At 48.6% G+C, this 12,040-nt stretch overlaps 1 protein-coding gene across 1 annotated transcript; it reads right to left on the bottom strand.

Moving 5' to 3' along the window:
* Positions 1-536: 536 nt before the first annotated feature.
* On the bottom strand, positions 537-9,266 carry LOC144102727 (speckle-type POZ protein-like). Its single transcript, XM_077635913.1, has 2 exons — positions 8,660-9,266; positions 537-568 (listed from the first exon to the last, which is right to left on the bottom strand). Exons 1-2 carry the CDS (start codon positions 9,264-9,266, stop codon positions 537-539), a joined length of 639 nt encoding a protein of 212 aa, XP_077492039.1.
* Positions 9,267-12,040: the final 2,774 nt, after the last annotated feature.

The raw sequence follows: 12,040 nt of genomic DNA on the forward strand, positions 1-12,040 counted from the left end.
TCGTTTGGTACCAGCTGCATACCTCTGTGACCTGTGGTTCGCCCACCACGGCCCTCCGAAGGTCGCCCCCACTACGGTTTCGAGGGACAAAGGTCGTTGGTACGGATCGCTCACACATACCACTCTTCAACTCAACTAACAACTATGTGCGCCGTATATTACCAATTCGTTTGCCATCACTGCGAACCCACTGTGCCAAAGGAATGGGCCACAATTTTGTCACCAATGGCGACCCCAAGTCTCGGGAGCCGCTACCCAGTACAAATATAGCGAACGCCAGCGCATGGAGGTAAACTGGCCGCTGTGCCGGCCTGACTACTGCGCGCGTGCAGTCACGTGATGGGAAGTCATTTTGGTGACTCGAGATTTCCGGGCGCCATCTTGAAAGGAGAACAGTAATAGCTAACGCACTTAAAACTTGAACTTCAGTGGCAGATGTCTCCCTCTCTCCCTCACACACCCCATGCCGAGCGAAGATGTAGCGATAGAGCAGACCGCCAAGTTCAGGGCTGGCAAGGCGACATATAAAGCCCGCTTCAGGCCCCACATCCGAAACGCCGGAGCCATCCTGCAATGGCCAAGCATACAATGATTTGCATAACGAAGCATAAATAACGTTACGAACAACACCACTTGTTCTCGTTTAAACGTTGTAGACGAGTTGTCCAGAGGAAACTGGTCGGGCTTTTCCACGATATCCTGATGATATCTAGAGAATTCGTGAATCTCCAGTTCTCGAAACAATTGTGAGATTTAGCCAAAATGCATAAGACGCCAAACACGTAAGCACTGAATGGCAGAAAAGCACAAAAGAAATGTACAATTCTTACAATGTGCGCACAGATTTCTACAAAACCTAGAAAGCGCTTTTAATTGCAACGGCAAGCAGCACTTCCGGTAGAAATTAGAGTGGTTATTTTTAATATTGGGAGCGGTTATTTTTAATATTTGGTTATTTTACTGGTCGGTAGACAGCGGCCACTGCGACACAGGAACAGCTATTTGATATTGCACCGGCGAAGGAAACATCTATCCCCCTTGAGCTACGTGGTGTTTATTGCTGGCGTCGACGGATGGCACAAGTAAGCGACGTGCATGAAACTCATCACTGCCTACAGCATAGGTGTGTGTGTGTGTGTGGGTGGGTGGGGGGGGGTGGTTACGTCCCAAAGCGAATCAGGCTATGAGGGACGCCGTAGCGGAGGGCTCCGGAAATTTCGACCAGCTGGGGTTATTTAACATCCACTGAAGTCGCACAGTACAACCATAGCTAATATGAAGAGCAAATTCACGCAAATTATGATTTAAAGGGCAACTGAAAAAATTTTAGAATTCGATGAATTCCTGCGAAATAACCTGCGAAATTGTTTTGCCCCAACTTTTGAAATTGCCGCGTAATCGCCGAATAGAGTGGCGTTGGAGTTGAGGTTTATCTGCAAGGTTTATCTGCAAGCGACGGGAAGAGAAGCCGATAATGAGGTCACGTACGATGGCACGTACGACGGCGCTAAGTTTCCAGCGAAGAAACGGTTGTTGCATGGAAGAAAACTAATGACATCCAATGTGAAGCTGACGAAGCATTGTTCGGTGGCATCGGAAGATGCAGAGCAGGATATGGTAGAGGGCAGCAAAGACCTGAAATTTCGGCAAAAAAAGACGTCACGACAAGTTTCCTCACACTTCCCGAACGCCGTGAGGAGAAGCATGATTATCATCGTGGTTTGAATGGACGATTGCGTTACCATTTTCAATGCTAGTGCAGAACACTTTGCGTGTTTTATTTAGAAGCTCTTAAACAACCTGGAATTCTCAGAAAACTATTTCAGCTTGGCTTTAATATGAAGAGGGCAAAGTTCAGCAAGAGAAACTTTCCTGAAAGCTCTGAAATAAAGGTGATGGAAAAGCGAAGGCGAAGGAATCCGCTAGTCATTCCCAAATAGCATTGCAAACGTCATTTCACGTTAAAAGTTGGCTCCAGAGAGTCCAGTGACATGGGTTTTAGACACCTCGCATATAACAGCTTTGCACCGTATCTGGTGCTGAAGCCCTCTCAGCCACGATTGCTTTCAGACACGCTGCCAAACCGTACGCCGAGTAGGGCCACATAATTTCTTCTCCAACCAAAGCGGGTGCTTCGATCGTTGCAATCAACCGTTCACCATGTGCTACGCCAGTGGTGCAACAGCTTTCGAAACGTGTCCATGCATCTGTAATAGATACGGCTACGGGACTCTCGCGCGTGCGTGCTTTCCCCTTTAACGGAGGAACTACTGATCTATCTGTCCGCATTTTGAGCACCCAGTGGGTGGGTTGATGGCAATTTGATTTGCTCAGTAGGTTGACTGCCTGCTAGGCAGGCCTGAATGTCTAACGTATCTGCGCTAACCATTCGTGTGGCGTTTACAACAGAACTGCGAATACGAGCGCCCTCCACCAGTTGTGGTAATTGCATAACCGCCTTGACAAGTGACGCATTAGTTTCCAACCGCGAGATGCACAAGTCTCCACGTACAGTCTCTGGGAAAAATATATAGCGCCCAAGCGGTTTGACTCCAAGCCGTGAAGTCGAGGTCTTTAGCACATTTAATGCTGCTAAGCTTAGGAGAGCTAAGGAGTTAAGTTCATCCCAAGTTTTTGAAATTAAGGCGTCTGAGTGCAACAGAAGCGCGTCCTCATTTCGTCAAATGATCGACATGGCCCTTTTCGGATACCTTACGCCAACAACGAATGCCTTGTTTCTAAAGTAAAGGATAGAGTACGCAAACGCTCATAGTTTTTTGAAGAAAGATTCAGGTATTTACCTACTGATATTTGCTCTATTCCAGCTTGACTGCGTATCCTCGTCAGCCTGGACATGTTCACCGTAATGGGCCACAAAGAACGCGCGTAGGGATCAGGATGGCACAGGAAAAATGCAGCATTCGTCGGTTGTTTCCATGACAACGAAGGAACTGCGTCCCTTCGGAACACCTGCGGGTGCGTCGGAAAATGGGAAGCTTAGAGCATACGGCGAAATTTCTTCTACTTGTAAAAAGGAAAGCGTATACAGCTTAGAAAGGCAGGAATTTCTCACGAATGCCACAAACAACATTGATGTTCTGGCTGGTCAGCCACTCTACCTTGGTACAGGGGGCAGGTACCAGACACCTACTCACAAGATGTTCGCATATAGCACATGCCCATGTTGGTCTGTGCCAAATGGTTCGAATCACTAATTCAGAAGTGATGGCTGTATTGTCCGGTTCGGTAGCCCACTGATATATGTGAAACAGGGACCGTAATTTCTTTTGCTCAATTGGAAATTGGTTTTTGGGAAAAGGAAATGGCGGAGTATCTGCCTCACATATCGGCGGACACCAGAACCTCCCCGTAAGGTAAGAGATATAGGAGGGAATAAGAGAAGAGACGAAGAAAGAGGTACCGCAGTGGAGGGCTCCCGAATAGTTTCGACAACCTGAACATCGACATTGCACAGCACACGGACGCCCGAGTTTCACCGGCATCTAAACACGGCCGCCGCAGTCGGGTTCGAACCCGTGTACTCCAGATCAGTTGCCTAGCGCTCTAAACAGCTAAACTCTTCAAGGACGGTGAAATGGTACACACGTTGGCGTCGCCAATTTCCCAACGTGTCGCTGAGCGCATTTATTGGTTCATCCCCATGGATGCGAATTTCTTCATCCAAAAAAGTAAAGAAAGGCTTAGTGTAAGGCAACTCGAACAGCCAATCATGCCACCGCAACACCGCGATGTCTGCCGTCAAAAAGGGTCTTGCAGGGACGAGAGTCTGAAAGGCGAATTTAGAGTCCTCTTATACTGCCGAAACATCCATATTTATGCATTTCGAAGCAATAGCTTCATTACGCTGGGTAAAGCCGCTCTTCGCGTGTCGTTAAATTTGTCCTTCCCAGAGCCAGAGATCACGATGTCGCGGGGCTCAAGTGTCCACCGAGATGTCGAAATCTGAGAGCTACTGCATCCTTTTGGCAAAAACGTTCCCGGGTTCGAAGCCAACAAGCGGCGGCCGCGTTACGATTGTAGCGAAACGCGAAGGAGCCTTTGCGATGTCAGTGCACGTAAAAGATGCCCAGGTGGTCAAAATTATTCCTGAGTCCTCCACAACGGCACCTCTTTCTTCCTTTCTTCTCTTAGTCCCGCCTTTATCTCTTCCTTTACGGCTCGGTTCAGGTCTCCGCCGAGATGTGACATATACTACTCCCTTTCCCCGAGAACCAATTTTCAATTTTTTAGCAATTTTCTTCAAAAAACATGTTTTTGCGGGGTTGAGGTGTCCAGCGAGATGTCGAGATTTGAGAGCTACTGCGCCCTTCTGTCAAAAACTTTTCCCTACGTCAAAACACGTGCTTTCACAATCCTCCACGTAACCAGATTAGGTGCCCTCAGTTGCGTTCCGCCCCCATCGAAACACTATCGAGACGCTATTGCGGCAGGAGTGCAGTGCGCGCACGCGTGAGCGAACTTTGTTGAGCCTCTGTGCATTACTCGAACACACGGGCTTGACGTCCCGTCTGTTTTCTGTCAATTAGTTACACGCAGTGACCGAACGCTCCACGAGTTCTGCCTTAAACGATTAATAACTGGACGCCCCACTCCAGTTGTAGCCAACACAGTGCTGTGCACGTGTGTTTTAATTCCTCTAAAATGAAATAATCCCGCGCACAACTGGACACATGTTATTGTGTAAGTAATTTGCATATATTACTTCTCCCCCTTCCCTCTGTTCCTGTCCTCTCACCCCTTTCATCTAACCTCTCCATCGTGCCTGCTATCCTTTATTTCCTCTGCCCCAGCTCAGGTGCTTCAGTATCGATGGCAGATGGCGGGGGGAGCAAAAATCTTTTCCTTCCTTTTTACTATTATTTTAATAAAAAAACCACTACCACCACCTCCATCGAAGCAAGGCCGCCGCGGATAGTTTCGAACCCCGGTACTCTGGATTAGTACACGAGCGCATTAACTACCGTGTGACCTTGGCGGGTACCTATGCAGCGTGCGGAACGCTCTCAACGTTACAGACGCCAAGCCGCTGCCGCATGCCACTGTGGTAGGGTGGGTGCGCTGCCTATAGTGTGCGGAACGCACTCAATGTTACAGACGCCAAGTCGCGTCTGCTTGCCCAATACACCACAGCTTCCGCCCTCTAACCAGGTTTAGCATTACTTGAACCGCAGGGAATTTTTGTAATTTTTTTCAAGACACGCGTGTAAATTGTTTTCAGTCCTAGGCCTTAACACGGATGCTGGTCCATGAGGCTGAAATGGCTTTAAGGTGGACAGCATTGTTCGAATTTCAGTCGCCGGCGCCTTCAGCACATGGAACCAATAAAGCCGTTGCGTTATGTGATAGTCGCGGACACTCGAAAGAATAACTCGCGCCGACGCGCGTGTGACAGAGGAAGTCGAACACGCAATGACTGGCTTCCCGTCTCGTAATGTGACTAGAAGTCTTTGAACGCACAAAGCGCGTCGATGAAGCTACAGCTGCGACGCGCGTCGAGTGCCAGATCTATATTCAATGCATAGCGAACGCTTGAACGCCAGTTACCGGGCTATCTATTCCGCCAGAGACCTCCTGGGACATATTCAGAAAAGTCACGAATCTACCTACCCGGCCTCGTTGTCGCAGAACATTGGATGATTTCGCGTTGTAAGAAGGGCACAGTTGTCCTCACCTTGTACGATGACGAGTACATCCAGGGCCGGGGCAGACGTCTCGGAAAGCACCTGCAGGTAGATATCGCTGCACGTAATTACCAAAAGTGATCCAGATTGTTGCCGGCCCTTCAATGAGTCCCCTCATGTGCATTCTGAAGAATGTGGTACGGGGTACTAGCCTGCGACATGGTCCGAACACAGTTGCGTCTTCCTGTACTGATGTCGTAGGCCAGACTGCTTGGGTGGAATGCCACGACAGCAGATCAAAAAGTGGTCACGTGCTCTCGAACTTCCTCTTCCTTTAGGTGTCCCGTGATTCCTTTCGCGCGCGCTTCCGTGTTGACAAAAAAAATTTTTTTTTTCAAGCGATGTTTATTGCCTCAGGGCATAAAGAATATGATATCAGAGATGAGGAGGATGCTTAAATAAATAAAAAAGGTGGGTTCATCTAAATAAATAAAAAAATGTTTTTTCAGGAAAGGAAATGACGCAGTAACTGCCTCACATATCTCAGTGGACACCCGAACTGCGCGGTAAGGGAAGATATAGAGGAGGGAGTGAAAGAAGAAATGAAGAAAGAGGTGCCGTAGTGCAGGTCTCTGGAAAGTTCCGACCACCTGTCGAAAGCGCAAGGATATTCCCATAGGTGCAGAGCAGTTGTTCTAGAGGGAAAAAGAAAAGGAGCAGTAACTGCCTCAGTTGTTATGCACCACGAGCCAACCGTGAGGGAGGGGAAGGTGGGAGTGAAAGAAGAGAAAGAAAAAGCAGTGCAATTGTGGTGGGCTCAAGAGGAATTTCGACCCCCGGGAATCTGTGCTGACATCGTACAGCACAGAGGCACATTTTGTGTTCCACAACCACGAATAAAATCGAAAATGAAAATTCGTTTTTGAGGACAGGGAATGGTGCGGTAACTGTCTCACATATCTCGCTAGACATATATAATTATAATTGGTTTTTTGGGGAAAAGAAATGGCGCAGTATCTGTCTCATATATCGTTGGACACCTGAACCGCGCCGTAAGGGAAGGGATAAAGGAGGGAGTGAAAGAAGAAAGGAAGAGAGAGGTGCCGTAGTGGAGGGCTCCGGAATAATTTCGACCACCTGGGGATCTTTAACGTGCACTGACATCGCACAGCACACGGGCGCCTTAGCGTTTTTCCTCCATAAAAACGCAGCCGCCGCGGTCGGGTTCGAGCCCGGGAACTCCGGATCAGTAGTCGAGCGCCCTAACCACTGAGCCACCACGGCGGGGCACCGAACCGCGCACTAAGAGAAGAGGGAAGGAATAAACGAGGGAGTACAAGGAGAAAGGAAGAAAGACGTGCCGTGACGAGATTCACACGAGATTGCTTGTTCTACCATTTCACGGGAACAATCGGCCTGTAAAACTAAAAGCACGATAAAAAATCTGAGCACACGGTCCCGCAGAAATAAGAATGAAAATGCGTTTGTAGACGCACAGACACGTTTACAAGATTTCTAATTGTTCCGCTCTGCCTTAAAGGAGATCTACGTAGCTTATTTACCGTTCATGTAAAATCATCAAAGTAGCATGACGTGCCTGAAGTGACCAGACATTGCGGCGCTAATGATCTAGTTTCTTTAATGCGACATTCTTAATGCACACCAACTGCTTTAATTGCATAAAATCGCCAATCGGAAATATAAATGCGTGGTTATCAGTTTTGATTACGTGGCATGAAAGCGAAAGTGAGAACGGGTACGATGTCATTTAATGTGAATATATTTCTGTCCAGAGCCGTGAGCCTTTCGTCTCTGACAAATATTGAACAGCCGCTGATGCGCCAGACCTCTTCGTTTGACTTTGTATTTTTATTTTATTTTACCATATTTTTCGTGTTCTAATAATTTTGGTTACAAGCAAATGTCCACAGTACTTAACACAGTGGCAGGCTAAGAACGATATGCATGGCAAAGCAATCTGCACATTGCACTGCTTGACGCCTTCTAGGAAACCAAACAACACTGCAGAATTAAAGTATAGGAGTTCTGTGGCAGGGTAAATGTCATGACCAGAAAATTTTTGAAATTCCAGCTCCGGAATAATTTCGACTACCTGGGGATCTTTAACGTGCGCTGTTCGATGTCAGTGCACGTTAAAGATCCCCAGGTGGTCGAAATTATTGCGGAGCCCTCCACTACGGCACCTCTTCTTCCTTTCTTCTTTCACTCCCTCCTTTATCCCTTCCCTTACGGCGCGGTTCAGGTGTCCAACGATATATGAGACAGATAGTGCGCCATTTCCTTTCCCCCCAAAACCAATAATAATTATTATTATTCCAGAACCACACGTTTGCTTGTCCGTGGTTTTGCAGTGTCTTATACAATGCGTATAGCTATGACAATCGAACATATTCATCTTAGCGTCTCTCGTACAGTCTCCGTCGTTTGGTAGGCGGCTCTATGGTGTCCTCGCAAGATTCGGGAAGGCGCTCGACTACTGATACGGAGTTTCCGGGTTCGAACCCGACCGCGGCGGCTGCGTTTTTATGGAGGAAAAACGCTAAGGCGCTCGTGTGCTGTGCGATGTCAGTGCACGTTAAAGATCCCCAGGTGGTCGAAATTATTCCGGAGCCCTCCACTACGGCACCTCTTTTTTCTTTCTTCTTTCACTCCCTCCTTTATCCCTTCCCTTACGGCGCGGTTCAGGTGTCCAACGATATATGAGACAAATACTGCGCCATTTCCTTTCCCCCAAATCCAACTATTATTATTATTATTATTATTATTATTATTATTATTATTATTATTATTATTATTATTATTATTATAATTATTATTATTATTATTATTATTATTATTTTAATGACATCCAACACCAGATCTATGTGGTCGTCCACCAGTGTGCACCATCCGTCCGTCTTCATCGCTTCGCACAGGTTGGCACAAATAAAATTCAGGGAGCTCCGGCGCAGAATGGTAGCGTTGAGCTTGTCGCCGACGATGACTGAACGCCGTACTCTCGAAGCTGAGGTTTCGGATGAGGGCGTCTTCACACTCGTCCCGCAGAGTCAGCAAGCCGTACTTGTCAGCCGCCACCATGAGGGCGTGCGCCATGTTGTCGAGGTTCGGTGAACGTCCAGTGTAGATGAAGCGGAGCATTTCTCCAAACACTTCGTACTCGATGTCTGTCACGAAGACTTGCCCTTGCAGGTTCTCGAGCATGTCGTGCTCGAACATGGCTCGAAAAACTGGTGACCGGGACGCCAGTATCGCCTTGTACACACTATACCTGCCGTTGCCCACATTTACAGTGACGTCGGCGCCGCTGCCACTGTCCAGGAGCCAGCCCAAGTCTTCGGAGAGACGGCAGTCTGTGACACTCACAGTGGTCCTGTGTCGTTCTGTGTGCTCGTCGGAGTAGTCTACAAGAGTCAGATCGCAGCGTATTGTAAGCGAGTCTCCATTCATAAGATGCGCAGCTTCACTTTGCAGAGCGCTTCTGGTTATGGTGCCCAAAAATCCGCTGGTCGCTATCCCGTCCGCGAACGTTAGTACAGTCGTGGTGCTCTTGAGAGCATCATTGTTCTTCACGTCGACGACACAGAACGTTGCTTCTGCAGTCATGTTTTGGCTATCCTCGTGGTGGAGAAAAAAAGACAAGAACTGGCACTCACGGTCATCGTCGTTGCCATCTTCTCCAGTGCGGAAGGCCAGGTACCAAGAACCGTGCGACTGAAATTTGGAGCTAGCTATTTCTTGTCCGAGACGCCCCCAGCAGAAGGAAAAATTCTCGATTAGCCATATAAAGGAAGCCTTCGCGATTTTGCTCGTGGGGATGGAGTCGTCTTCAGGGAGTTTCATGGCGCACATCTTAGTAGGCTGCGCGTAGGAGAAGTCTACGCTCACCAAGCAGATTGGGGATAAGGTGCGTTAGACCTTAGAGGATAAGGAGCTCTCAACCGCGTCGCAAGGACCGAGGCTTGCTGTCTCGGAGGTCTCGAGACTGCGACCGAAAACCACCGGTGCTTTCGCCTCCTTTCTGCTTTTTCATCGCTTCTGAATTCCAGGAGAAAATTTTCTTTTTTTTTCAGGGAATTAAACCTTCGCCCTAAACACGAGACATTGTTCCAATCCTATTCACGTGACTGTGTTAATGAGCAGGCAACCCGAAAAAAACAAAACTGCTGGTAATAATAATAATAATAATAAATTGCTCCTGATAAGAAATTTTCTTGTTTTGCTCTTGGCATTATAGAATCGCCCAAGAACTTCCAAATGCGGAAACTGTATGGTCTTTTGCCTTTTTATGTTCGTTATAAAGGAAACTTCACCGAATGCCGCTTTGCAGAAGAAGCATTACAAGCAGAGGAATCTGCCACAACCTTTATTGAGACTAATTTTAGGGCGGTGTACCTTTTGATGCGAACCTTACTAGGCATAATGCACAGAAGCAGTAATTACTGAAAAAAGTAGGCCCTATTGTGATAAAAATACTTTCATTTGCTTTTATATACTGCAATTGCCCGATTTTAACAAGCACCCGATTTTCATGTTGGCTGAAATGTAAAATGCACATTCTGGGCGGAACCTTCGGCTTCGTTTGCATCTGCGTCGGTGTTCGCTGTTCATTCTCTCTCTTGGCAGTTCTTCTTTGCTAGCATCGACGAGCGCACACACGAAAGGAACAGACGAGTAACAACACGACTGCAAGCGGATAGCATTGGAGGGGCACTTAAGCTCCAGCTTAAGGGTATGATGCGATAGCTAATTGGTTACTGGCAATATATGCTGAATTGGACACTCCCTAATTTGCATTCATTGATACCCGGGAGTCCTCATACCATTCCTGGCGCAGTGGTGCAGCGGTTAAACGATGCGTCAGTGCCCTGCGTTGGCAGGTGCTGCCACCGGTGGGAGCAGTGCGATCCATGAAGCTCTTTCCAGCAACCTTTCGCGACGAATCATTAATTTGCCCAATTGCCCCTTCCTGGCCGCGTAAGCTCAGTGGTTAGGGCGCTCGGCTACTGATCCGGAGATCCCGGGTTCGAACCCGACCATGGCGGCTGCGTTTCGATGGAACGAAATGCTAATTCGCCTGTGTGCTGCGCGATATCAGTGCACGCCAAAGATCCGCAGGTGGTCGAAATTATTCCGGAGCCCTCCACTACGGCACCTATTTCTTCCTCGTTTCTTTCACTCCCTCCTTTATCCCTTCCCTTACTGCGCAGATCACGTGGCGGCCGATGTGTGAGACAGATACTGCTCCATTTCCTTTCCACAAAAACCAGTTTTTTCCAACTGCCCACCTGCCATGGTGGGCAGCTTGCTCACAGTGGAGTGGGCAGGTTGTGATGACGCCACAAGGTCACGTCACCTAGCCACCCCACCTGCCTCCTTGGTTGCTTCCCTGGACATTTTACGGGGATTTTTCTCTCACGGCCAACGACGCCGACCACGACGTCCAGGACGACAACGCATTTTCTGCGATAAGAGCTCCCTACCTCAACCGCGTTAAAACATGTTTGCCATCGTCGTCGTCGCTGTGCTATTAGCGGTAGCGTCCCTGGAACGGAGTCAGAGAAAAGTGAGGGGCAGGGGGCGCCTTGTGCGCAGGTTGACACCCCGTATTGCGACAGCGCAGAGGGTGCCACCCATGGCGGCGCGATCACGTGATCACCGCGGGCACATATCCGGGCCCTTGCGCCTCGCGCTAACTTTCCCTGAACACACATAGCGAATGTTCCAGCAAGGACGACGCGTTTGTATTGGTACCCATTCTGGGGCCCTGCAGCCAAGCGTGCACGGAGAAAGGAGGGCAGGGACAGAACAGGGCGGCAGGAAGCCCGCTCGGACTGGATCGCTCTTCGCGTAATTATTATTGCATACAAGCTCATGCAGTCTCTGCACATGACGAATCTCGCAATCGCAATTCAATTTTACGGCAATAGCCATCACAACAAGCTTTCACTGGTCCTTGGCGTGGCTGGAGTCTAGAAAACTCTGCAGGTGCCCGGACATGCACCCATTGAGTGCTCCGGAGGAGGCAGCTTCAGGGCCAGTGTTTGTGAAACCGAATGTAGAGGTGTGCCTAATCCTTGTTCAATAAAATACAGGAGTCCCCCTCTCGGCGTCCGGACCTGTAATGAGGCGCGGTGGCTCAGTTGTTAGGGCGCTCGGAGAGTGATCCAGTGTACCCGGGTTCGGACCCGACCACGGCGGCTGCGTTTAGATGGAGGCGAAACGCTAAGGCGCCCATGTGATTTGCGATGTCAGTGCAAGTTGAAGATCACCAGGCCCCCTTTCTTCCTCTCATTTTTTCAATCTCAATAATAATAATTATTATTATTAATATCCCTTCCCTTAATTACGGCGCATAACAGGTGTCGGCTGATATGTGA

This window comes from Amblyomma americanum, chromosome 8 (genome assembly GCF_052857255.1).
Source record: "Amblyomma americanum isolate KBUSLIRL-KWMA chromosome 8, ASM5285725v1, whole genome shotgun sequence".
Classification (NCBI taxonomy): domain Eukaryota; kingdom Metazoa; phylum Arthropoda; class Arachnida; order Ixodida; family Ixodidae; genus Amblyomma; species Amblyomma americanum.

What these genes read in the sequence shown, in the direction of transcription:
- LOC144102727 (XM_077635913.1), bottom strand. Translation starts at nt 9,266, where the DNA reads ATGACTGCAGAAGCAACGTTCTGTGTCGTCGACGTGAAGAACAATGAT. An exon ending in CCGAAACCTCAGCTTCGAGA is followed by an intron (nt 569 to 8,659) that starts GTACGGCGTTCA and finishes TGGCCATTGCAG; the next exon opens with GATGGCTCCGGCGTTTCGGA.